Raw genomic sequence first — 26,284 nt, forward strand, 5'->3', positions numbered from 1 at the left:
GTGGAAACGTTGAGACTTTGAAAGACCTAATTTCTATTCCGACTAAACCTGACCCCAGAAATGTAAATAAAGACACACTCACTGATGTAATCTTGACAAACTGACCCCGTAATTAGTGCGTTTCCCACTGGATTTGATCGACCACTGTCCAAATAAATGTATTAAAAACGCAAAAGTGATAAAGACGCATCTGTTCGTAAAAGTGAGAAGATCATATCAACGTTTCAATGAGCGGCCTTCATCTCTGACCTTTATCACAGTGACGTCAGGTTAACGTCAGCATCCCCCGACCCTGATGTGGTCTAAAGTAAAAAAACAAACAAACATTTAATGAAACTGCAGACTGACATGCACCGAAAAGAAAAACTAGAATGAAAAGCTGAACAATCCTTGGTTCAGCACCGACACTGAAAAAATGCTGTTTGGAAAAGTGAAAAAAGAAATAAATGTTTGTCAAAAGTTACATGTCACAGAAAGTCAGATCGCTCTCAGAACCAGGATTTATACAATGTTTTATGAGATTCGTCTGTTCCAAAGGTGAATCTGTGATGTTTTAAATGGTTCTTTTATCGTTTATGATGTTTTGGATAATGCTGATTCTTCTGATCTGGATTTTGTTGAACCTCGGGCCGATAACAGCCACATTTTCTCTTTAGGACATTTCACTTATATGGAGGTCTTAAATGCTCGCCGCTCCATAGAGCTAAAGACGTCCACAGGAGCTGATGATCTCGATCCAAAGCGTGTGTTTAATTTATCAATTCAAATTATGTAAAACAACACAAAGGACAACTACAAATATAAATATTCAAATATCTTTGTCTTACTAAAGTTTAGGTGTTACAATTTTATATATAAAAAAAAAAAAGCTAAATTTTGAAGTTTTATCAGTCTGGTTTAGAAAAGAGCAGTGACGTTTCCTCTGCCCTGATACAAACCTGATCATGTCGCTTTATTTATTGATTTAACTAAAGATTTTGATTCAGTGGATCATAAAATAATGTTGAAACGTCTGAAGCTGATTGGATTTGACAAAGCTTCATATGACATACATTTATTATTTATTTAGTTATTTATGTATTTATTTATTTTGATCAAAGGAGTGCCCCAAGGCTCAACTTTAGGCCCGCTACTTTTTTCTGTTCATTCTATTGGTTGCAGTTTCAGAGAAAGTCTCATACGTTTCTGTGCAGATGAAGCTGTTTTGTTTGTGCTCCCTCTGCTGCAACAAGATTTTAATGAAACAACAAAATTTTCCATTTCCCTTTTTTTCCCCCCATTTTTTTTAAGCTTTAAATGACGTGCAGGCTCCAAACCTTCATGCACCAAATGAAAGCGTCACCACATTTACACGTCTAAAAAAATCTCCTTTAAAAAACATATCTCAAAATTATGTAAGTTTAAAACCTAAATGACCATTTTATTATCAAAATAAATCTGATTTCCCATTGGATTAGAGAAAAGAAAATGTTCAGTGTGTTAGATTGTGGAGATGATAATATTCGCACAGATTTCAGCCTCTGCGTTGAAACATTTAGACTCACTGTTTCACTCTTTGTTTCATAACAGGAGATAAATTTAAAACTGCACTTTATGAAAAACTAGTCGCCCATCGCTGTCTGTCAGAAGAAAAACACTCAATAAAATGTATTTATTTAAGGAAAAACTGGAATATCTCACTGTGTTTGACATTTTTACTCCAGTTTTCCCAACTTTTCTGATTTGAAATGACCTTTTGTCCTGATTTCTTTCCAAATATTAACATGTTAAAACTCTCATCTTTTGCTCATGTAACAGAGTGACAGTAAAATGAAAGAAAAATCCCACATGTAGCGGCGTGGAGAGCCCTCAGCGCGGACCCTGAACCCTCATTCCTCTTCCTGATGTGTTTGTGGCTCCTCCCCTTCGCTCGGCGTATCGACGGCGCTGGTGCTATACCTCCCTCGCAATTGAAATCAGAACAGTGCTGTCATTACAGAGCTCTGCCACATTTTTCTCCTAATTTCACACATCCATTAAGGTTGTGGTCTCTGAGCCGAGAGGGAGAAGAAAAAAGGCGCTCTTCAGGAAACGAGGGATTATTAGGAGTAATTTGTCTCTGTGGCATAGGCTGAAAAATTGGTTTCATCTTTTGGAGAGCGGAGGAGAGGAGAGGCGGTGTGGTGAGCCGGGTCAGGAATAGATAAAGATATGGCAATGAGCGAGGGATGACAGAAAGAATGTTCCTTCAAATATAACGTCGGACTTTAATAGCATCAGCCTAAAATATCATTGGAGACGTATCGCCACAAAAGAGAATCTCAAAATAAATGAACAGCGTGTCGGTCTCGGGCTCAGACACAGAACGACGACGCTTTTCTGACGTTTACTTTTTAACAATAGAAGCTTTGTCTTTGGCTCTTCCCTTTTGACGATATATTTACTTTATTTTCACAAGAGAAAAAGTAAATAGCGCAGTTTGAGTTGCACGAATATGTCCAACGATGACTTCATTTGACAAAACTAAATGGTCAAATATTCGCATTTACGTAGCGCTTTTTTCCCACATTTGAGTCACATTTTATCCTTTCACACACGCATTTATTCACCAGTGAAAGCGTCTTGCCCATGTGCACGAAAACAGTATCAAATAAGTGAGCTGCGATGATAAATTCACATTTTAACACAGCGCTTTTCCACCTACAACGCACTCAACTCAACACGCTTTACATAAAAAAAACACTCGCACATGAGGTTTGAAGTGTCTTGCCCAAGGACACAGTGTTAGCTTTGACCCGTGGGAGCTGGAATCGCACCGTCAACCTGTGCGCCATTAAATCTGACCGCTAAACCGATGATATTTACGTGGAGAGCGGAATACGGACCAATTAATAACAATAACGTCCGTTTCAGCACCATGGACAGCTCCCACACTGCAAATATACAAGATACTACTTATAATATTTATGTACAAGTTAATATTTTATGACAAACAGTTGAAGCAAATTGTTTAAATCATAATTGAGCTCATACATAATGTTTAGCCAACATTTTGCATTGTTGTTTTATTACACTGCTGTTAATAGGCGTCTCCTACAAAAAAAAACAACAACATATAGCGGCCATTTTGTTTCTTTTATAGACTTTTACTGCGTAGTCTGTCACAATAAGACCCGTATTTTTGTCTGTTTGTCGTCGTTTTCCTCCGTGCTGAAGGTCCGTGCGCGTGTGTGAACCTCTGAGCTCTGCAGTTATGTTAAGTGCCTCTTTAATTTGCTCCTCTGATTGGTTCTTTGTACGAGAGGAAGTGGCTAAGTGGAAAAGGGAAACCGGAGAGTCGATATCGCGCTGATGAAACTAGACAAAGGCCTAATTATTCCTGAATAGATTTACCGCTGTCATGGCTGGTTGCTGATTTCAAACACAAACTTTCTCCTCCTCGATGTCAATTAGATTCTAGTTTTTCTGTGTTTTAGTTCGATGACGTTGTAAAAGTGACAAAGCAGATCCACTGGTGCCATGTTGGAGTCTTAAAACATTTGTGAAGTTGTGTTTTTCATTCACGTTTTGCAACATGGAGACGACTTCTGAGGAAATACTCACCAGGACGTACCGTAAAACATTACAAAATGCAGTTAAGTTATAGTAAAATTCACATTATTAGGTATCGGACGAGATGTTTCCAAGTTTCCAAGACGAGATTGGAGCAAGAAATGATGAGATTTTGTTTGTACTAAAAAAAAAAAAGTGGCCCAGTTTAGGGATTTGTATATTTTTGCTGTAAATGTAGATTTTTACAACACTACAGCGTCTCAAAATGTGCGCGTATTGCTTTTTTTTTTTTGTGTGCCAAATGTAAAAAATCTCATGAGACTTTAATCTCATGAGATCTCGTCCAAATCCTTCAAATAAACTTTTCTCTTTTGATTCTCTAATTATTTCTGATTTGTTTTAGATATTATGGTTGTATGCACAGACGCCTTTGCCTTCGCCGCTGTTGTGTTTGAAATAGAAACGAAATTAATCAAGAAATATATAGAAAAATCTGCTGGCCCTTCGCTGGTAAAACATTTAACAACTTGACTCCTAGTTATTGGATCAATACCTTTCGTTTTATTATTAACATAGAATTATCTGGAGCTAAAATGCACAAGTCAAAAGAAAAACTATTTAATTATGGAGTAAAACCTTAAAACTGAATAATCTCAAATAAGCAAAGTTCAATAACTCATAAGTGGAAGGGATTTTTTTTTTTGTTTTTTTTTTACGTAAATATACTGTAAATTAAAAGGTAAACTGAGTAGCTGTAAGGAGGCTTAAAATAAATAAATACATATTAATAAATACAAATAAATGAATAAATGAACAAATGAATAAATAAAAAATACAAATAAATAAATAAAAATAAATAAATATAAAAAAATAAATACAAATAAATAAATAAACGTAAATACAAATAAATAAATAAATACAAATAAATAAATACAAATTAAATGATGGAAGGATAAAAAGAATGAGACCATGAGCTTGGGATTGGGGTTTCTTTAATTTCCTTTATTATTATTATTATTATTTTTATTTATTTATTTATTTTTTAATTTATTTATTGATTTTTTGTGGGGGATGGGGGAGTCTTTGTTATCTTGATTTTGTTACTATACAAATCATAAACGTTGCCGATATCGATATAAATACGAACCCCATCGCTGACAGTTCCACTGAAGCTTCACCTTAAATCTGCAGGAGGTGACAAACCCTTTAAAACTACAGAAAAAAAAACACTGGAGAAACTGTGATGAAATGAAGCTGCCGGGTCAGAGAAAGCATCAGCAGACGAGACGTGAGAGGATCAGGATCAGGTCGTGGGTTTTAGATGTTTCGGTGTAATATCTGTGACAAAATGCAAATGCCACTCAGCTTTAAGCTCCATTGTTTTCAGCGGCGCTCCTGCTTTGTAATAACGTCTCGGCACTTTTGCAAATTACTTTTAAAGTGAAAGAAGATTGGGCTTAGATATAAGAAGTCGAGTAATGTATCTGCACGGTGTCTGGATAGTTTAATATTTGTGCTGTGGATTTGGATGTCGGTGTTTTGTTACAATGTAGAAGTTTATCCGTCAGATCGTCTCCGTTTAAAGCAGCGGCGCTCTTCTTATTTCGTTGTAAATTAGTCAATTGTGTGTTTTTTCTCTTGTAAAAGCAACATTTTGCGACAGAATCAATGTTTTAAAGAGCGTTACGGATTTAAACCCCAGGAAGAAGAACGACTTATATCTCAGCGCCTAATGGGGATCTTAATAAACTAAAAATAAACTAAGCTAACAGGCTAACAGGCTAACAGTCCGTTTAGCTTCCTCACAAATCCAAAACGATGTGACTCTGTGTGTTTTTTATAAAAGTGGATATCAGTCTGGTCCCCACGCTCTTCATTGTGTCTCAACTCCGGCCAAACGTTCATTGATTCTGCACAAATCCACAATGTTTTACAGCCGCTCTGTGATATTTTTCCTTTGGTTTTTCCCTGGATCATGTGCGTCTCTGATTGGCTGATTCACCTCAGTCACAATCGCCTGAAAACAGATTTATCACTGATCAGACTCGTGTTTTTGTGAAGTACTGAAGACGTAAGTGCGTGTTCTGGTTTGATTAAATGATAAAAAAGGAAGAAATACAAAGTAACAGGAGAAATAAATAACTGGAGAAAAAAATAATTAAATAAATAACAAGAGAAATAAATGCAAAAATAAATGTAAATGCAAATAAATACAAAGAAATAAATAAAATAAATAAATACAAATAAATTTATAAAAGAAGAAAAACAGGCAAAGTAACAGGAGCAATAAATAAAAAATAAGTAACAGGAGAAATAATTAATAAATTAAATAAATAAATAAATGAGGAGAAATAATTAAATAGATAAATAAAAATAAATAAATGCAAATAAATACAAATAAATAAATAAATACAAATAAAATGATAAAAAGGAAGAAAAAGTGGAAGAAATACAGACAAAGTAACAGGAGAAACAAATAAATAAGAGAAATAAATACATAAAAAAATAATAAATGCAAATAAATACAAATAAATAAATACAAATAAATACAAATAAATAAATACAAATAAAATGATAAAAAATGAAGATTAAGTGGAGGAAATACAGATAAAGTAACAGGAGAAATAAACAAATAAATAAGAGAAATAAATACATAAAAAACTAATAAATACAAATAAAATTATTAAAAATGAAGATTAAGTGGAGGAAATACAGACAAAGTAACAAGAGAGAGAAAAAAATGCAGGAGGACGTTGGCCTGAATGAACGTGCACAGGGGAGGGTTCATTTACACACACGCAGAACGGAGACAGATTGAGGATAACGACAGCACAAAGATGAGAAAACGGTCCAAGTGGAGCGGAGAGAAAGAGTACGAGGAGTGCAGGGACCCGCTGGAGACTTGGGAGTAATCGCCCAGTGGAAGTCGTCAGCTCAGGAGAAGAACAGGGCACTTCTAACACAATTAGAGCTGCAGAAATTGAAAGTACAAACCTCAGACGGCGTTTTCATAGAGCGTTTTCATAGCTAACAACCGTCCTCATCGTGTGCGTCCTTTTCCATTTAACCGCGACGACTCCATGTGTTTTTACCTCCTCGTTGTTCATTTGAATCTAATATCAGCGTCTTTGTAAACCTGTGTACATTCCTACCACTTATGCAATCATTTCACCGGGAATGGAAATGTCAGGAGAGAAAAACGTATTTTAGATTAGCATTAGCGCCGCAGAGTTCGGAGTGCGGCTGTTGATAAATGCACAAAACCACGTGACACGGGAAAAGCAGGTTGTGGAGTTTGACCAAATGAGAAATGCTCAGAGCGATGAGAACTTTGAAATGTCAGAAATATGCAGGATTCAGACACATGCGCATGTCGTAGAACTGAAAACAATGTGTGCGACGTACGGTATCGACGTGCGCACAAAATAAGACAGATTTTTAAATACAAAAACTTGATGATCAGGTGTAAAGATGAATGAATCACGATACAAAGTACAAAGTCGAAGTATTTTGTTTATGATCGTGTCGTAATGTCCGTCAGGAGGGACCAAAAAGGCAGAACTCGGCGAAGGTTTAACAGTGTTTATTTACAAAAAAGTGCTAAGTGCAACAAATGACGGTAGATTAAACGGCGAGTCGGGAGCGGGGTGTTTGCCGTGAGTGGCAGAGTTTGAGAGGGTCGGAGGCGGGATCTGGTGAGGAGCAAAAATATCCAGTTTAGCAAAGTCAAAAAGCGAAAAAAAAAACAACACAAAAACATGAACGAGCCGAGCAGGAAGTACCACCCTTTGTCGGTGCAGAACGTTTCATCGACATTGTGGGTTTTGTCGGGGAGAAAACAAATTGCAAACGTACAGCACTTCAGAGTCACACTGAGATCCAACGTTTATGTAAATTTGTCTGAACACATTCTGTACTGGACAGGAGACACGGCACGGAGGAGACTGATGGACAATGGTCTACAGTCCAACAGCCAATCAGGACGCACGACACAATGGTCTACAGTCCAACAGCCAATCAGGACGCACGACACAATGGTCTACAGTCCAACAGCCAATCAGGACGCACGACACAATGGTCTACAGTCCAACAGCCAATCAGGACGCACGACACAATGGTCTACAGTCCAACAGCCAATCAGGACGCAGGACACAATGGTCTACAGTCCAACAGCCAATCAGGACGCACGACACAATGGTCTACAGTCCAACAGCCAATCAGAACGCACGACACAATGCACGTTCATACACTACAAAAAAGCATCTAAAATGTCACCAAAAAAAACCACGAAACAACGAGGCTGCGAAAGTTGAAGCGCGATAAAGTGAAAGACAAGTGTAAGTGATTCTGTTGAAGGTGTGTGGAGTTTAAAAACACAGTGGAGCACTTCCTGTATCACCACATGATGACATCACAAGGTGGAACAGAGCGTTTTATGTTTGAGCGAAGAAGATTTGTGTGAATGAAACAAAACACAACTCCAGGTCTGTTTGTGATGAGGAAAACAACACTAACAGATCAGAAAATGTCATAATATGGGCACTTTAAAGCTACACTGTGCAACTTTTCTGGTGACGGGGCGTTATCTACCTCCTTGTCCTGTGAGTATATTATTATTGTTGTACCAGGAATGTTCCACACATAGTATTAAACTTTTATATCTTATTATAATTGTTCTGTTGCTCAAAAATACCTTAAAAAACACGCGTTCTTTCTATGAGCGAGGGTGCACAGTCCACAGATCTGGCTCGTAACTTTACCCGGTGGCGTTATTTCATGGCGCCTTCTTGGAAATAGATAAGTTCAGGCAAAGCGACATCTCCATGGAGGTAATTTATGACCCAAAAAATAAGTCACTCACAGCAGAAAAATGGGTTGAAAATTGAAATATAAATAAATACAAATAAATAAAATAAATAAGAGGAGAAATAATTAAATGGATAAATGCAAATAAATAAATGTAAATAAATAAATACAAATAAAATTATAAAAAGGAAGATAAAGTGGAAGAAATACAGACAAAGTAACAGGAGAAATAAACAAATAAATAAGTAAGAGAAATAAATACATTAAAAAATAATAAATGCAAATAAATAAATGCAAATAAATACAAATAAATAAATAAATACAAATAAAATTATAAAAAGGAAGAAAACAGGCAAAGTAACAGGAGCAATAAATAAAAAATAAGTAACAGGAGAAATAATTAACAAATTACATAAATAAATAAATAAGAGGAGAAGTTAAATTTCGCTCCAATTAGTTTCTCTTATAACTCAGATCAACTTGATTTCCAACACTGCACTCGACAAACACAGGACAGTGATGGAAAATAAGAGCTGCAGGAGATTTTGACGTCTAAAAATGCACAATCTTTACTAAAATACGGCCGACTAACCAGAATTAAATAAATAATAATAATAATAATAATAAATACATTTGGTGTCAATACATTAGTCTGAAATAAGACTGAAAATAATCTCCAAAAAAATAAAAAAATATATATATTTAAAAAAAAAAGTATGTTATTTTGTCGCTGAGTTATAAGAAAAACACAAGGGTTCAATATTTTCACTTCACTTTTCACTTCAGAACTTCCTCCCAAAACGCTTCTGTACTCGGTAAAGTTGAGCCTCCGTTTGTCGATCAGACTCTTCTACGTGTGAACTAAAGTCGATCTACGGTGAATCGTCGCGCGGAGGTGGACTCATTAACTCTATTATACCTATACTCCAAGAATGAGTATTTTAGGCGAACCTATAAAAGCGCCGGCTCTAATTACCTGTAGCTAATCGTGTCATTATGCTGTGTACATAATTACCACTGGCAAATCTAAATGTTGTCCCCGCGAAGACGACGGCTCATTTTGTCTCCATTAGCCGAGCGGTGTACAGGTGTGAGGAGGAACGCCGCGAGGAGGGGACTTTGTAACCAGGATTAACCTTTTGCGCTTTTCGCTCTGGGGACGGTGGAAAGGCCAGGCCCAGAACAATCGCAGGGACACGTCTTAAAACCTCCGAGTCGTTAGCATCTTGTTAGCAGCTGCAATTAGTGCCCTGACTGAGAGGTGCGCCGGCGAGGGACATGAACTCGGTGAAGCTGCGGAAAAAAACAAAAAACGTGTCACGATTTAACACGGCGGCAGCGTTTGGGACGTTTCAAGAGCCCGTTTTACGACGTTTTCTAGTTATAACATCGTTTCCTCGTCCAAAAACAGACCTGGAGTTGTTTTGTTTTGTTTCTTTTACAGTTTCTAACACAGAAACCCTGCGTATTCAGGCTGAGTTCTTCTCTCAAACGGAAAACGCTCCGTTCCACCTTGTGATGTCATCGTGTGGCGATACAGGAAGTGCTCCGCTGTGTTTTTAAACTCAACACACCTTCATTTATAGAATCATTTGGATCATTTCTGCCCAAAAAATGGCAAATTTCTAAGGTAAAAAGGAGCTGTTAACGTGAAAACTACCACTTTATGACATCACGAGGTGGAACGGAGCATTTTAAGCTTTTGGACGTTTGGACTAACATGTCAGAATGAAACAAAACGCAACTGCAGATCTGTTTTTGAGGAGTTAACAACATTTTAACCCTGCCAAAACCTCACAAGAGTTCATTTTGTGTATTATAGGACCTTTAACGATTCAACTTAATAATTTATTTTGTTTTTATTTTACAATATGGAACTATGAGCATCTGAGATCATTTCCGTCGCGTTTAACAATTCAAAAAATATGTTATCACGTCCTCAAAATGGCGCCTGTAACAAAAACAAGAATCCCATGAATAATCTAGTGTGTACTTTTGAATTAACATGAACTTTTGACGGTAAAATACAGAGAGAAAATGAGAATGGGCTGAAATCCTACAGAGAATATGGAAATGCGTGTGTGCTAATATAATCACGTCCGCCGCCAGTATTACCTGACGCAATTGGCTTGTTTAAAATGCATAGAACGGCATCGATGTCGCTCTCGACGGCGTGTGAAACCGTTCCAGGCGCCGCTGACCACCCACCTGCTTCTGATCGGGGGTTTGGAGTGATACGCCAGACGTTTCTCATCGTGCGGCGCGTACTTGAAATGGTAATATTCAAAATGGCTCCCACCACGTTCTGTATCACATTTATACAAACATTACACCGAGGCCTGGAAATGTGCAAAACACTGCAGGTATTTCACGCTAAAATTACAAAAGCGTCTATCGTTTTGCAGTATTTGTGTTTTTCTTTTTGCAGTATTGTGTATTTTTGGGTCCACGTGATTTACGTTTGAACATAAAAAATCATAAAAATCTCATGAACTTGTTGGATTTTTCTCACTAAAGTAACAATTACAGTGTTTTCTGGACTATAAGTGCCACTTTTTTCATAGTTTGTCCGGGGCGACTTGTACGTGAAATTATTAAATATATAATTTCATATCTTCACCACACGAGGGCGCTCTAGGCTCGTGTAACAGTGACAGCCACGAGGAAGAGGAAGTGGAAGAGAATACAGAGGAGAAAGAAGAAGAGAGAAATGGAAGAGAAAACGCAAGCAGAAGAGGAAGTGAAAGAGGAAGTGGAGGAGAAAATGGAAGAGGAAGAAAAAGCAGACGCAGAAGTGGAGGCGGAAGAGGAAGTGAAAGAGAAAACGGAAGAGGAAGAGAAAACAGAGGAGAAAGAAAAAGAGACAATGGAAGAGAAAACGCAAGCAGAAGAGGAAGCGGAGTAGAAAACGAAAGAGAAAATGGAAGAGGAAGAAAAAGCAGACGCAGAAGGGGAGGTGGAAGAGAAAATAGAAACCAGAGAAAGAGGAAGAGAACACAGAAGCAGAAGAGAAAACGGAAGCGAAAGAGGAAGAGAAAAAGGAAGAGAAAGAGAAAGAGGAAGCAGAAGAGGAAGTGAAAGAGGAAGCGGAGGAGAAAATGAAAGAGAAAATGGAAGAGGAAGAAAAAGCAGACGCAGAAGAGGAAGCGGAAGAGAAAATAGAAGAGAAAACAGAAGAGAAAGAGGAAGAGAACACGGAAGCAGAAGAGAAAACGGAAGCGAAACAGGAAGAGAAAAAGGAAGAGAAAGTGAAAGAGAAAGCGGAAGAGAAGGCGAAAGAGAAAATGGAAGCAGAAGAGAAAGTGGAAGTGTAAGCGGCGTTTCATCTTCCTCTGGAGTGGGTGGAGTTGTTCAGAAGTGACACCGAGGATGAAGTTTCAGTGGATTTATAGATTTGGAGTGAGATCCAGAGTAAACTTGTTGTTTTTTCTGCTTTATTTATCTGATTAACTGTTAATATCTTACATTAACAAACCAGACACGTGTTCAGTTCTGTCTGTGCTTCATGGAGCTGAATAAATATAAATGTGTTACGTTAGCGTTAGCGTTAGCATTAGCATTAGCATTAGCGTGCTGTACTGATATTCAGCCTGTTGTTCTACATTTTATTATTATTATTATAACTTCACTTTAAAGATAAAAAGTCTGTTCTTGTTCTTGGATTTTGTCAAATAAATTTCCCCAAAAATGCGACTTATGTTTTTTTCTTGATTATTTTGTATTGTTTTTTTCTGGTGCGACTCCAGAGCGGCGTGTTGTGGTGATGATGTCATTTCCTGCCGTCGTCTTTGTGCAGATAAAATATTGGTGCAGACTTGTGTAAAATGTTTATTATTTAAGGAACTATGACAATAGACTGACAGAATATCTCATTTATTTGTTGAACTTTTATTACAAGTTTCAAAACATTGTGAATGAAAAGTGTTGCATGAATTGATGATATATATTTATATTTTGTACTTTGTTACTTGTTTCCATTGAGATTTTTCTTGCTCCCACATTGTATTAGATTTTTAAGCGTCTTTTTTTAACGTCGTGCTCTTATTTGTATTTGTATTTATTCAGTGTGTTTTATGTTTTATGTTGCACTTTATCAACAAAATAAGTTCCTAGTTTGTGAAATGTGTCCACAAACGATGGAAAGAAAAGGATTCTGATTCTGGTTCTGATTCTGATTCTGGTTCTGATTCTGATTCTGGTTCTGATTCTGATTGAGCCAAACGGAGATGAAGCTGAAGTTGGTGTCTCCCACAAAGTCTCGTAAAGCCTCTGTGACACACACACACTCTCACACACTCACACACACACACTCACCCCCACACACTCTCACACCCCCACACACACACACACACACACACACAGCTCTCTTCCGCCAAATAAATGAGGCGGCGCTTCAGCCTCTAATAGTCCAGCTGTAATTAACATTGTCATAGAGATAATGGCCATTTATCCCTGACATATCACACACACACAACACACACACACACCCCCACACAGGGATACACACACACACACGGATATATAACACACACAACACACACGGATATACACACACACACCACACACACAGTCTCCTGGTGGTGTGTCTGCAGTGCACACAGCTGTCACAATCTCTCTCTCTCTCTCTCTCTCTCTCTCTCTCTCTGTGTGGACCATCATCATCCTCCTCTTCCTGTTTTCACCCCCTCCGCCTCTGCTCTCTCTCTTTTTCCCTCTGTTTTTCTCTCTCTCTTTCTCACCATGTACCTCATCATTATTGTCATCTTCCTGTTTTCACACCTCTCCTCTGCTCTCTCTCTCCCTCTCCTCTCTTATCATCATTCTCTACTTCCTGTTTTCACATCTCTCCTCCTCTTCCCTCTCTCATTGTTCTCTCTCTGTGTTCCTCTCCTCCTCTTCACCCTCTCCTCCTCTTCATCCCCCTCTCATCGTTCCCTCTCTGTGTGTACTTCTCGTTCGTTGTTCTCTCTGTGTGTACCTCTCCTCCTCTTCACCCTCTCTTCCTCTCCATCATTCTGTCTGTGTGCACCTCTCTTCATCCCCCTCTCATCATTCCCTCTCTGTGTGTACTTCTCTTTCACTCTCTCTAGTCCCTCTCTCTCTCTCTCTAGTGTAGTGAAGTGTCCAGATGTGATTTGTCATGAGATTGATTTCACAGGTCACATAAAGTGTATCACTATCTCTGTCTCACTCTGTCTCACTCTCTGTATGTCTCTCTCTCTCTCTTGTTCTCTCACTCTCTCCGTCTCACTCTCTCTGAAATGGAGTGTGATTTGTGGTGAGGTTGATTCTACAGGTCACATAAAGCATCACAGCCGTATGTCGTGTTGTGTTGTGGTACCGTCTCACTCTCTCTCACTCTCTGTCTCTCTCTCTCTCTGTCTCACTTACTCTCTCTCACTCTCTCTCGCTCTCTCTCTCCATCTCACTCTCTCCAGTGCAGTAGAGTATAATATACCATGACACTGATTCCACAGGTCACATAAATCATCACAGCCGTACGTCGTGTTGTGTTGTGATATCGTCTCACTCTCTGTCTCACTCTCTGTCTCTCTCTCCGTCTCACTCTCTTTGTCTCACTCTCTCTCTCCAGTGCAGTGGAGTATGATTGATTCCACAGGTCACATAAAGCACCACAGCCGTACGTCGTGTTGTGATATCGTTTATAAAATTGTGCGTTTGTGTTGCGCTGGGACAGACTCTTCTCTCATTAATGTGTTAGTCCAAGTGTAAAGATGCAATTGGAGCTGGTACATGCTGCACATCTGATTTGCAGACACTGGCGCCTCGGCGTGACTTTATGACTTAATTAGTCACATATATAACACGGTTTAGATGCAGATCTGCGTCCGAATCTCATTTTCTTTTATGCTGAGGTTTGTGTTCAGAATGTGCTGGATATTTGTGGTATAAGCGGAGACGATAATGCAATGACTTGAAACAAAAGCCACGTGGGTAATGAACATGTCTGTGTCTCAGATTGTTCCCATAAGTTTAATACGACATAAAAACCCGTTATTTCCTTGTGTTGGTTCGTGTTTCGTCCGAGCTCCAGCCGCTGCCTCTTACTTCCTGTTTGATTTATACTGTGCCCTTTTCACTGCACATCGTTCTGCTTCTACAAGTTTGTCAACAACCAATCAAATGTCGACTTTAACCGACTAACTCTGCAGTAATTAACGGTTTAATTATTGCTGTTGAGTATTTCGGGCGTTACTTCATAGCTGGGTTTTAGCACCGTCTTTGTTTGGACAGAGGAGTGGATAGTACAGGTGTTATTCTCATCCATCGGGACTTTGAGGATGAAATCGAATCAGGTCTGAACCAGGATTAAACATGGACTAAACCAGGAAGAAATCAGGTCTGAACCGGGACTAAAATGGGACTAAACCATAACTGAAACAAGACTAAACCAGGACAAAAAACCAAGACAAAAAAACAGGGCTAAACCAGAACTAAACTAGGACTAAATCGAGGCTGAACCAGGACAAAAAACCTGGACTAAATACGGGACTAAACCAGGACTAAACCAGGTCTAAATCAAGTCTATATTAGGGACTAAACCAGGATTAAACATTGACTAAACTGGGACTAAACCAGGGCTAAACATGGACTAAACCAGGTCTAAATCAAGTCTAAATCAGGGACTAAACCAGGACTAAACCAGGGCTAAACCAGGACTAAACCAGGACTAAACCAGGTCTAAATCAAGTCTATATCAGGGACTAAACCAGGACTAAACCAGGACTAAACCAGGATTAAACATTGACTAAACCAGGACTAAACTGTGACTAAACCAGGTCTAAATCAAGTCTAAATCAGGGACTAAACCAGGACTAAACCAGGGCTAAACCAGGACTAAACCAGGACTAAACCAGGTCTAAATCAAGTCTATATCAGGGACTAAACCAGGACTAAACCAGGATTAAACATTGACTAAACCGGGACTAAACCAGGGACTAAATGAGGACTAAATGAGGACTAAATGAGGACTAAATGAGGTCTAAACCAGGTCTAACTTCTTTTCTCTTTTAATGTTACTTTTATGATGATTATTTCTGTTTTAATTGGTTTTCTTCTTCTGTAAAGCTCTTGCGTTGCCTTCATATTGACGCACATCCCTTTAAGAGTCTCAGGCCGGCGCACATCCCTTTAAATGGAGCTGTGGCAGTAGAAGACGTCGCGTTAATGTGTTCGTTTGGTCATGGAGAGATTTAAACTGCTATTTACCGGCGCGAGCATCTGCAGACGATAATGTAGACGGACTGATTAAGGTATTGATCTGGTTGTTTGATTTGGTAAATACTCACACGAGGGACTCCACTCTCCGCCGCAAATTATGTGAACTCATTTTCGCTGAATAACATATAAGTATCCCTCCATTTTACCTGCGCGTCGGAACAGAAATACATTGATTTTTTTTTTTTTTTTGGACTTCTTAAAAGGCGGCGTTTAAATTGTGAAATCATTGCGGAGTGTAGTGGAAAAGCCGGGGAGTGCAGGAGCCTCGGGCGACGACGGTGAAAAGGTCAGAGTGAGAGCACGAAGAATCGCAGTTGTATCTGTTCCAAGCAATTTCCTCCAAATGAGCATCGGGCTATTTAAGGGAGGGACAGGACTGAGTAGATATCCTCAATGTACTTCAACTCAGCGACTAATTTTACAAGTGTGGAGCGGAGAAACCTCATTATCGGGGCGCTGTAGCTTCAAATAACGCCAAAGTAACTCACTAACTTACAGGAATACTTGACCTGGTATGAGCTGGTTTGAGCCTGATCGGAAGAAACTACATTATCGTTTATTACTGAACTTATTTTCTTGTCTTGTGGTGTCAAAATCGAGGTTTAGATTTCAGTATCGTCGTGAATATCAAAGATTAAAGTTAAGGTTAAGGTGCACGTTATTGTCCCTCAGTAAGTCAAACATGAAGTGTCCTATTTCCCAGCATTAATATACATTTTGTGCTAAATGTTGATCTGAACACGGAGATATAAACGTGTATAGGTCAGTCAATGCATTGCTCTACAGCGCCACCTTCAAATTTGGAATAGGACCAAAAAAATGACTTTGAACTTCGGCAGAGACGTCGGGCTTGACATAAGAAGTAACATAAGTTGTCTGTCATTGAGATACATGGGGTTCAGACTAAATAGAAGCTCTGCACTAATCCAACTATGGCCTAAATTTTGTATTTTCACGTGTAAAAAAATGTATGTTTCAAAACGACTCAATAGCGCCACCTCCAAAATCAAAATAAATCACAGCAATGAGAGACGTTTTACACCGAAGACGAATGAAATTTGGTCCAATCATAGAAAATGTCAAGACAAAGACAAGTAAAAATATTATATTATGACCCCACCCTAAACCCTACAGGAAGTCGGCCATTGTGGGCGGGACCTTTGACATTTGATTTTTTTTTACGCAGTGGATTTTCATTAAAGAAACTTGCAAATTGGTCCAAATGAACTAGAACCATGTGGGATTATAGTCGACTCTCTTGAATATTGCCAAGTCATAAAATGTGTTAAAAATAAATTGTGTTTTTTAAAGTATTAAATTGCGTGTCAGCGTTTCATTTCCCGGCGTTAATATACAGTTTAGTCTCATTGATGATATGAATGTAATGATATACAATTTACGTAGCTGAGATAAACTATCGCTCCACAGCGCCCCCAGTGGTGGCATGTACCTCGCGGTCGCAAGACGTGACGAGGGCCTTTGTTATTTACTGTAAAATATGGTGTTTTGTTTCATTCTCTATTTTCAATACTCTGCTTATTTTTTTTTTTAAATCTACGAAGGTTTGAACTTTGAGTGAGTTTAAACAAGAGAAATGTGAGAAAATGTTAACGCCTGTGTGAGAAAAGTGTATAAAGTGTGTGGTGAGAGGTTTTACAGCTGCAAAACAAAGAATAATTGTAAAAAATAAAGCTGATACTGCGCAGATTTCACCTATTTCTGGAACGTAACCCCCGCGATAAACGAGGGAACACTGTAAACTTCACTTACAGTCTACGATGCTTAATAGTAAAGTTACACGCTTTTATTTTGGTAACTTCCGGTGTGAACAGAAGTAACGAGTTTTTAACGCTTATTTCATTGGGTTCCTCCAAGAGAAAATGAAGGAAAACGTTTCTCTCATTTGGACTTGGTTAGAAAGGACCTAAATGAGTCAACTCAAGGACATGATTTGTAGCTTGTTAGTGAAAGTCAAGTACAAAAAAAACTCAAAATGTAAAGATGTCTCCAAACTTGATGCTGCATTATTAAAAAAAAACATTCTGACGCTTTGGTTTTCTCCCATCGCTCATTTAATTAACCTCTCAGTCACCCACAATGTTTTTTTGCTGCAAACTGGAAACAGACTCATTATTCCAATTCATAAAGCTGGAGATCTATAGTTTAGTTTCAGGAAAAAATGATAAAAAATCCAATGAAACCTCCTCCTCTGCAGCTGATTGAACAAATAAGATAAAACACAGTTGGAGCCGTGTTTTTAGATTTGCCTAAAGCTTCTGGTTTCGTTCATCATGATACTCTTATTTCAAAACTCTTATTTCAAAATGTTCTGAAAGAGGTTTCTCTGTAAAAACTCTGACTTGGGTGTCTTCATATTTGTCCAGTAGGATGCAGTGTGTTAAAGTCAAGGAATGTCTACTCGTAATGCAAAATGGGAGTGCCCCAGGGGTCTGTATTAGGCCCCTTGCTATTCAGTCTATTTCAATGATCTTCTGCAGCACCGCCAGGACGTAGAGCTGCAACTTTACCCTGATGATACAGTTGTATACACTCATGCTAAAACGAGTCACCGGGCAGCTAAAAAACAGCCAAAAATCTCTCAAAAGCTATAAAAGAAGTGGCTGAATCTCTCGAGTGATACTTTCTTATTTGTTTCTTTTCCAAAACCAATACAAACAATTCAACCTCTGACATCTTGTGTATCTGAGCAACTTGAAGGGTAAAGTGTGGATAACAGTTATGCTAACGTAATGAGCTAGCAACACGATGATCATATGGACTTAGGGTTATTTCTGTCATTTTGTTTGTTTAGCTTTTACATTGGTTCTACGACTCGGCATGGAAACATTAAAAGTAAATTAATCATCAGTTCTGACCTTTTCAATTTGAGGAGGAGGATGGGAGGGCATCTGACACACAGGGATACAGTCAGAGTTGCCATTTAAGTGTTTATTTACATCACCGCAGAGATTCAGATGAACATTACACTGTGAATTCTTATTGTCCTTAAAATAACTCGGGTTCCAAACTATAAGGAGACGAACTTGGTACTTTTCAGTCCAGTTCAAAATATAAAGTAAAAAATACACAGTAAAAAGTACATACATAAAGCAGAGATACCTCAAAATTATACTTAAAGAGGAGACGTTTTGCAAAATCAATTACAGCGTTCCTTCATCAAAAAGCCTGGGCCCGATTCAAACCCTCCGTACACTAAACACAAAATTAAAAGTATCTAATGAAAAAATCTACTTACGTAAAAGTATTAAAGTACCTGTTTAAATATATACTTAAAGAGTAAAAATTAAAAGTTGTTGTTCTCTGTCATATTTTGTTTGTATATTTTTGTTTGTTCAAATTGTGAAAGTGTTAAAAATAAACTCACTATTCAGCAGGTATCACACAATCATAAAAAAATACTTTTACTTTTCAGTCCAGTTCAAAAATGTAATGGAGTAAAAAGTACTGCTCTCAAATTTACTGAAGTAAAAGTAAAAAGTATACACTTTAAAATGTACTCAAAGTAAAGATACTTTACTACTTTAAGTTTCACCACTGCTCCCACACGACAATTCTCCATAAATATACACAAACGTGACACAAAACTGTACACAACAACTTCACAAACCTGATGTGATGTGCAGTAGTTTCATAGTGAGATGCAGCTGATTGTGCTGTGATAGTGCTCTGAAGGGGGAGTGACTTAGAACAGGGAGCAAAGATACTGTCTCAGTACATTTGAGAGCAGTGTCTGTACTTTCTATTCCACTACATTTCTGAAAAGGACTGAAAAGTAAAAGTATTAGTGTGTGAGACCTGCTGAAAATGTCAAAGTTTTTTTTGCACGTTCATAATTTGAGCGAACAAAAATATACAAATAAAAACAGTTATGAAAAACAATAGTAATTCAGCACAAATCTTTATCAAAATCCCTACATTTGAAGCTTTATTAGATCTCAAATTCTGCATAAAATACTCCTCTTTAAGTACAGCAGTGTTAACTTTTGTACTGTCACTGGAGTTTGTTCCTGCTTCAGAGGGACTGAAATATGAAAACAGCCTCTCTGTGAAGCGGCAGTTTGTGAAGTAGAAGAGATCTGCAGAATCTGCATCATAAAAGGAGATCAGACCCTTTTCATAGTCCACAAACACCCCCACCTTCTGAGGATCTCAGAGGGGACACACGGGTCCAATCTGGGTCAGTACAACCTCTGGACTCATCTCTTTTTCTTAAGTCAAGGCACCACATCCCACATTTGACAGATACACCCGTCTATTTCACCCTTTCCATGGACTCTCGGGCCACTCCTAAAGTCCAGTTATTTATTTATTTTATTTATTTATTTCCCTGTGACCTGAACCTCATAATAAAATCTGCCTGAAGAAATCGGTTTTCCTAAAACAACACCACCAAACTCAAATCGACGAGGAGAGTTTGGGACCGGCTTCCATTATCATAAACCTGTTTGAGATCTGCAGACAGAACGAGATGAGGATTAGCCATGTCTGGACCCAGAGTCACCTCCGGCACTCCCTTTTCTGTGTCCTGACCGAGTCATCATTCCTCCATGGCGCTTTCTGCTTATCTTTAACCATTTTAACTTTCATCGGGGCAATGGTGTCCAGAACATTCAAAACACTCGAAGTTACAGAGTTCAACAAATCATCATCAGAACATGAGGCATTTTCAAAGTGAATCATTTCCATGAACAGTGCACCTGTTTTATCATTTATGTGTCTCCTTCGAACAACTGCAGGACCAGCCGCTGGTTTGGGAATAACAGACAGGTCAAAGAAGACACAGAAATGATCAGACAGAGCAACATCCACCACATTGACTTTTGAAATATTTACTCCTTTTGTGATGAGCAGGTCCAGAGTGTGTCCTCTGTTGTGGCTCGCTGACATGCTGAGTCAGACCAAAGGTTTCATGGACAGAACTGAGCTCTTTAGTGTTTCTGTCAAACACATTATCCACATGTACATTAAAATCACCTGTAATGACTAAACCATCAAAGTCTGTGCATACGACTGAAAACATCTCAGTAAAATCATCAATAAAACTCAGACAGTGCTGGGGAGGTTTGTATATGACTAAGTAGAGTATGGAGGGGGATTGTTTTAGCTCCATTTTAAATGAAACATACTCAAAGATGAAAACACCCCAAATGATGAGATGTGATACACACCTCCACCCTTTTTTTGTTTACTCGTGTTTCAGATTCAAATTTGAAGTTGGGTGGAGTTGATTCCATTATAATTTGATTACCTGTGTTTTTGTTGAGCCATGTTTCAGTTAAAAACATAAAATCAAGATTAAAAGAAGAAAATAAAATCATTTTTTAAAATCGGGGGGTTTAGGTGAGCGACCCAGCGAGCGGTGAGGAGGCGTAGCAGGGGCAGGTTTGCGTGAGGAAGGAGGTGAGACCTGAAAAGGCGGAGCAGGGGGGAGTTTGCGTGAGGAAGGAGGTGAGACCTGAAAAGGCAGAGCAGGGGGGAGTTTGCGTGAGGAAGGAGGTGAGACCCGGGGGGGTTTAGGTGAAAGACAAGGGGGTATAGGTGGGTTCTGTTTAGTTAATGCCAGAACTTTTGATCGCACTATATTATCCTCCACCGGACACTGCTTCACTCTGCTCCACTCGGGTGTCCTAATCTGTTTAAACTCCTCAGAGAGACTGTTCTCCAGCTCCAACAGAGCCCGGGTCACACTGCCCTCACACGTCTCCGGCTCAAACCTCACACTGCTCCAGTTCTTCAGGCCAGCGGGGATCGTGGGTGCAGGGCCCTGAAGAAAGTGGAGGGGGTCATTATAGTGTGAGAGACGTTTAGCCTCAGAGCAGCTCTGCTCCAGATCATGGATCTCCTTTTCCAGCTGCTTCACCAGATCCTGAGCTCGTCTTTCGTTCCCACTCTGCTTCTCCTCGAGCTTCTTTAAGAAGAGGTCCTTATGCCGCTGAACACACTGCATGAGAGCAGTGAAGGCCTGCAGCCCCGCAGTCTTCTCTTTGAGGAATGCTGTTTCACTCAGCTTCAGGATCTCCTGGATCTTTTGCTTCCTCAGCTTCACCATGTCCAGGCTCTGAGACTGAGTTTGCAGCATAGAGGACCTCCTGCGGTCACATGCCTCCTGTAAAGACAAGAACTTATGGTCCTTGTGCTCTAGAACAGAGCACATCATGCACACGCTCTTCTCATCAGTGTCACAGAAGAGCTCCAGGGGGCGCTGGTGAATAGGACACATCTTGTCTTCCAGGTTTTCCACAGGCTCTGTCAGCTGGTGTTTTTTCAGCCCAGAGACTGTGAGATGAGGCTGGAGGTGGCTCTCACAGAAGGAGGACAGACACACCAGGCAGGACTTGAGGGCCTCCAGCTTGGGCTCAGAGCAAAGGTCACACTTCACCTCTCCAGGTTTGGACACTTGTGACTTAGACTTTTCCTTCTCTAATTTAAACTGAGAAACCATCTCCTTGAGCAGAGTATTCACACTGAGCTCAGGTCTTGTGCTGTAGCTCCTTTTACACAGAGGACATGTGCAGCGCCCATCAGTGTCCCAGGCCTGAGAGATGCAGTGTCGACAGAAGTTGTGTCCACATGGAGTGGTCACTGGCTCAGAGAACATCTCCAGACAGATGGAGCATAGGAACGTCTCCTCAGAGCTCCTTTCACTGGTGGAGGACATGTCTGAAACAAACCAACAATCGTTACTATCAAACTAAAGTCTTTTCAAAGTGAAAACTGTTATTGTGACAGGAAAGAGCTTTTATTTTGTAAGGCTTCAGGAGGATGTGGTGAGACTGGACTAGACGAGTGTTAGTGTTAGTGTGACCGTAGACTGTTTGGTGGTGACTAATATTGAACACGGTTCTAGGAAAAGACTGGGTACTCAATGTTACCATGACGACAAAAAAATATATATATTTATTTTAGACAATAGAAGGTGATTTCAGCTCAAAGACATGGTAGTGTCCTGAATATTACACTGCAGTAACTAGAACTATTCAGAAAAGGTCACTTTTTATCCTGTCCATGTGTTTTTTTCAGAGTCGGGTCTTGTTTAAGTTGTGATATTTGTGATCAGTTGGTATTTGGGTGATCAGATCTGTGGAGATTCAAGCTCAGTGGAACAACGCAATAAACACAACTGTTGTGGAATTTTTAATAGTATAAACCTTAAAAATATAAAAACAGAAGCTGGTTTATTGAATCAGTTGTGCACAATCGTCAAAGAGCTGAAGTCCCTGATGGTGTCGTCCCTCAGCTCAAATGTAAACAGTGAATTTACACCATCAAAACAATCACAATCAAAACAATCAAACACTTTTAGTCAAAGTGGCTGGAGGCCCCTGGACGCACAAATACACCCGAGCATCACAACACATGGTATCACCAAGTTTAGGAAGATCCATAACAACACAAAGATTTAAGGTAGACAAATCCATAACACAACCAAAGTGAAACATGCTTTGACTCTAGTCTAGGTTTGACTAAAAAGTTCCGTGCTGTGGCTTTAAATTAGTTCAGAGGTGGGTAGAGTGGCCAAAAATTGTACTCAAGTAAGAGTAACGTTACTTCAAAATAACATTAGACCTACTCGAGTATAAGTACAAAGTAGTGGTCCAAGAAATTAAGAGTCTAAATGTATGACAAGAATGAAAAGCCAACGCAACAAGTGAGACGATGCCAACACAGTTACATCACCCAAAATACAGATTACAAACAGATTTTTACTGTCAGACTGATGTTGAGGCAAACATACAGACAGAAAATGCCAAGGTCAGAGATACAGAGGAATCAGGACACGCTCCTCTCACAGTCACAATGTCTCTGAGATCACAAACCTCTGCTGATGCTCCTGTCTGAAGTGATATGTTGAAATTGTTTATAGGAGAATGAAATACTTGAACATTAATGTACATTAATGTCACTTTGGTCTCAGGTTATGGGGTTTGACGCAGCGCCCCCTGTTTAAATTGTTGCTCATCTGCCTCCATCAGTGAGTGAACCTGTGTCTCTTATGCTCTAGTTTAGTTTGTGTGTTTTTATTTTTCCAGGTTAAACCTGGTAGAATTGCTGCTTTATTTTTAGCTTATTATAATTGAGTTATATTTATTTAGTCTTCTACTTGTAATGCCACACAGAGCTGTCACACTAACGAGGGACAGATTTATGTTTCATTCATACCAAAATGAACATTCAACACCGAATCAAATGAGTAAAACAGAGACAATAAACAAACAAACAAAAACACAGAGAAAATGAAAATCATGAAGTGCGTCACCCTGGGTGTGGACCAGTTCAGGTGAAAACTGGTTGATCGCCAAAATGGTGATTGTTATGATTAAAGATTAAACTCAAACGTGAATCACTTCAAATACAACTCCAGAGGCTCAACGAGAAGAAACGACTAGAACATTGTAAAAGTCCAGTTTACAGAATAGTTTGATTTAATGATTTGGGGGAATATCAAATCATGACCTTTGTGACAAACATTGACATTAGATTTGTGAATTATGTTTTAATAGAAGGATTCTGTTCATAGTTCACATTTTAAACACACCCAGAAACAGAAACGCCCGAGATAAACTCATCTGATTTATGAAGTATTACAGGTTTGGCCGGTTTTGTTCCACATAATGAGTCATTTTACTGTGTCGTTTGTAGATGTTACTTGCTTAAATAACTGCAGTCTTTACATTAAAGTGAAAGTGAAAATAACAGAAGTAGTAGTAGCAGTAATATTAGTAACAATAGTAGTAGTACTAGCAGCACCAGTAGAAGTAAAGGGTCTATCAACACTGACCTGCGCAGGAGCCGACGGTTGAGGGTTTGAAGCCGCTGTGCCCTTCAGCAAATGCAGAGTGATTGTTTTTTCCTGGTTCAGTCTGATTTTCTTGTGGCAGCAGAGGGAGGGACCTGCTGTGCCTCCTCCCTGTGTCAGATGGGACGTCCCACGTGTCCACACACTTGTACAGTGGACATGTAAGGAGGTGGAAAGAAAAATACTGTACATAAACTTATTACATAGATTTTAATATATAATTACCTTGACCTTATAAAATGTACTTTTGGAAACGTTACACAACACAAAATGTATGTTTGTGTCAGCAAAACGTTTGAACACATTACAGAGCTTAAAATAGGAAGGAGCTAGCAACAGAAGCTAGCAGTGTCTAACATACTACTACTACGACTACTGCTACTACTACTACGACTACTACTACTACGACTACTACTACTACGACTACTACTACTACTACTACGACTACTACTACTACTACTACGACTACTACTACTACGACTACTACTACGACTACTACTACTACGACTACTACTACTACTACTACGACTACTACTACTACTACTACGACTACTACTACTACGACTACTACTACGACTACTACTACTACTAATACTACGACTACTACTACTACTACTACTACGACTGCTACTACTACTACTACTACTACTAAGGCGGCCATTTTGAATCAAAATTTGCAGATGGCCAAAATCTAGACCTCGTACTTTAAACGTCTGGGGTTTAATCGGCCCCAATGAAACATTTGTGTGCACTGACGACCTGAACTGATGTACAAGATGTAAAGCTCTGATATAAAACTGCTCTACAGCGCCCCCTTGAAAATTTGAATGGGGCCACAAAATGTTGTTTATCGCAGACACGTTGGGCCCTGGGTACAAATGATCCTGTTGGGCCCACACTACATGTCGTCTAATGAAAATGCCTGTTACAGACTTTGTGAGGGGCCCCCTGCTGCACTGGGCCCTGGTTAAACTGTCCCCTTTACCCCCCTCTTGGCCGACGCCCCTGCATTTAAGATAGACGCAGTTTTCTGTAATAAATATTCAGAATTTACTCAATGTTATTTATTTTGCTTTAAGGCCGGGGCTGTACTTATGTTCCAAACTGATGTGACATAGTTTACGGTCCATTATTCAGCTTTTTTTTTTAGTTTCTTTACTAAAACAGCCTTTACAACTATGAAAATGACACTATTCGAATCATTATTATAATAAACCCCACTCTTATGGTTGTGAACTACTGTCATTTGCGGAAAAACGTCGCTTGTAAAATTAGAAATGTCTTCAAAGACGGACCAAAAAGTGCTTACTGCTCTAATTGTGAGTCACAGTCGGAATGGAGTTTGTTCAGAAGATCAAAAAGCTGCACTTCTTTCAATGAGTCCAATCCACCGGCTTCTTTCCCCCCCCCTTTTTTTTTTTGTATTTGACGGCCGGTCTCGCTCCACTTCCTTCCGCTCACACATGGCCGACTTTCATCAACAATCGTCCTGGACATTTTGGCCGCACAGTCGCGTTCTCCCGCTCACATGTAGGGCCCGGGATATTCTATTAAACGCAGCCATTTGAACGTACACATGACACACTGCTCTTATCATCGGGCCGCACTGAACAGCTTTGGAAAACAGTGGGAGGCCATTTTGACGAGCCACTTAATAATTCTCCCGGACAACCATGAAATTCCTTCTTTTTCCCGTCTACGTCTTGGTCCGGGATTGGCTCGAAAATTCTTCTGCGTGCTGTGTTTTTATGTTTGATTACACATTCACTTTTATTGCACTGACTCTTTTTTCACCGTCTGGAGTAAGCCCTCTTGGATATTTGCATAAAGATTAATTAGACAGATGCAGTGTTAGCTTGTTTGCTAAATAATACTTGCTAATTAGAC

General features: G+C 39.2%; 2 protein-coding genes across 2 annotated transcripts in view; one reads left to right on the plus strand and one right to left on the minus strand.

Annotated features, from left to right (window-relative positions):
• The window catches only part of si:dkey-215k6.1 (transmembrane protein 132D), a 346,463-nt gene that overhangs the window by 265,266 nt on the left and 54,913 nt on the right, over positions 1-26,284 (plus strand). The window lies entirely within an intron of this gene.
• LOC117376216 (E3 ubiquitin/ISG15 ligase TRIM25-like) lies at positions 18,516-24,444 on the minus strand. The gene is made up of 2 exons (XM_033972622.2): positions 24,380-24,444; positions 18,516-22,260 (listed from the first exon to the last, which is right to left on the minus strand). The coding sequence occupies exon 2, from the start codon at positions 22,256-22,258 to the stop codon at positions 20,915-20,917; it is 1,344 nt and encodes a 447-aa protein (XP_033828513.1). The 5' UTR covers positions 22,259-22,260; positions 24,380-24,444; the 3' UTR covers positions 18,516-20,914.

Source organism: Periophthalmus magnuspinnatus, chromosome 9, assembly GCF_009829125.3.
Source record: "Periophthalmus magnuspinnatus isolate fPerMag1 chromosome 9, fPerMag1.2.pri, whole genome shotgun sequence".
Classification (NCBI taxonomy): Eukaryota; Metazoa; Chordata; class Actinopteri; order Gobiiformes; family Gobiidae; genus Periophthalmus; species Periophthalmus magnuspinnatus.

Bases quoted from the DNA above. Each gene is read 5' to 3' on its own strand.
- LOC117376216 (XM_033972622.2), bottom strand. From the start codon at position 22,258: ATGTCCTCCACCAGTGAAAGGAGCTCTGAGGAGACGTTCCTATGCTCC.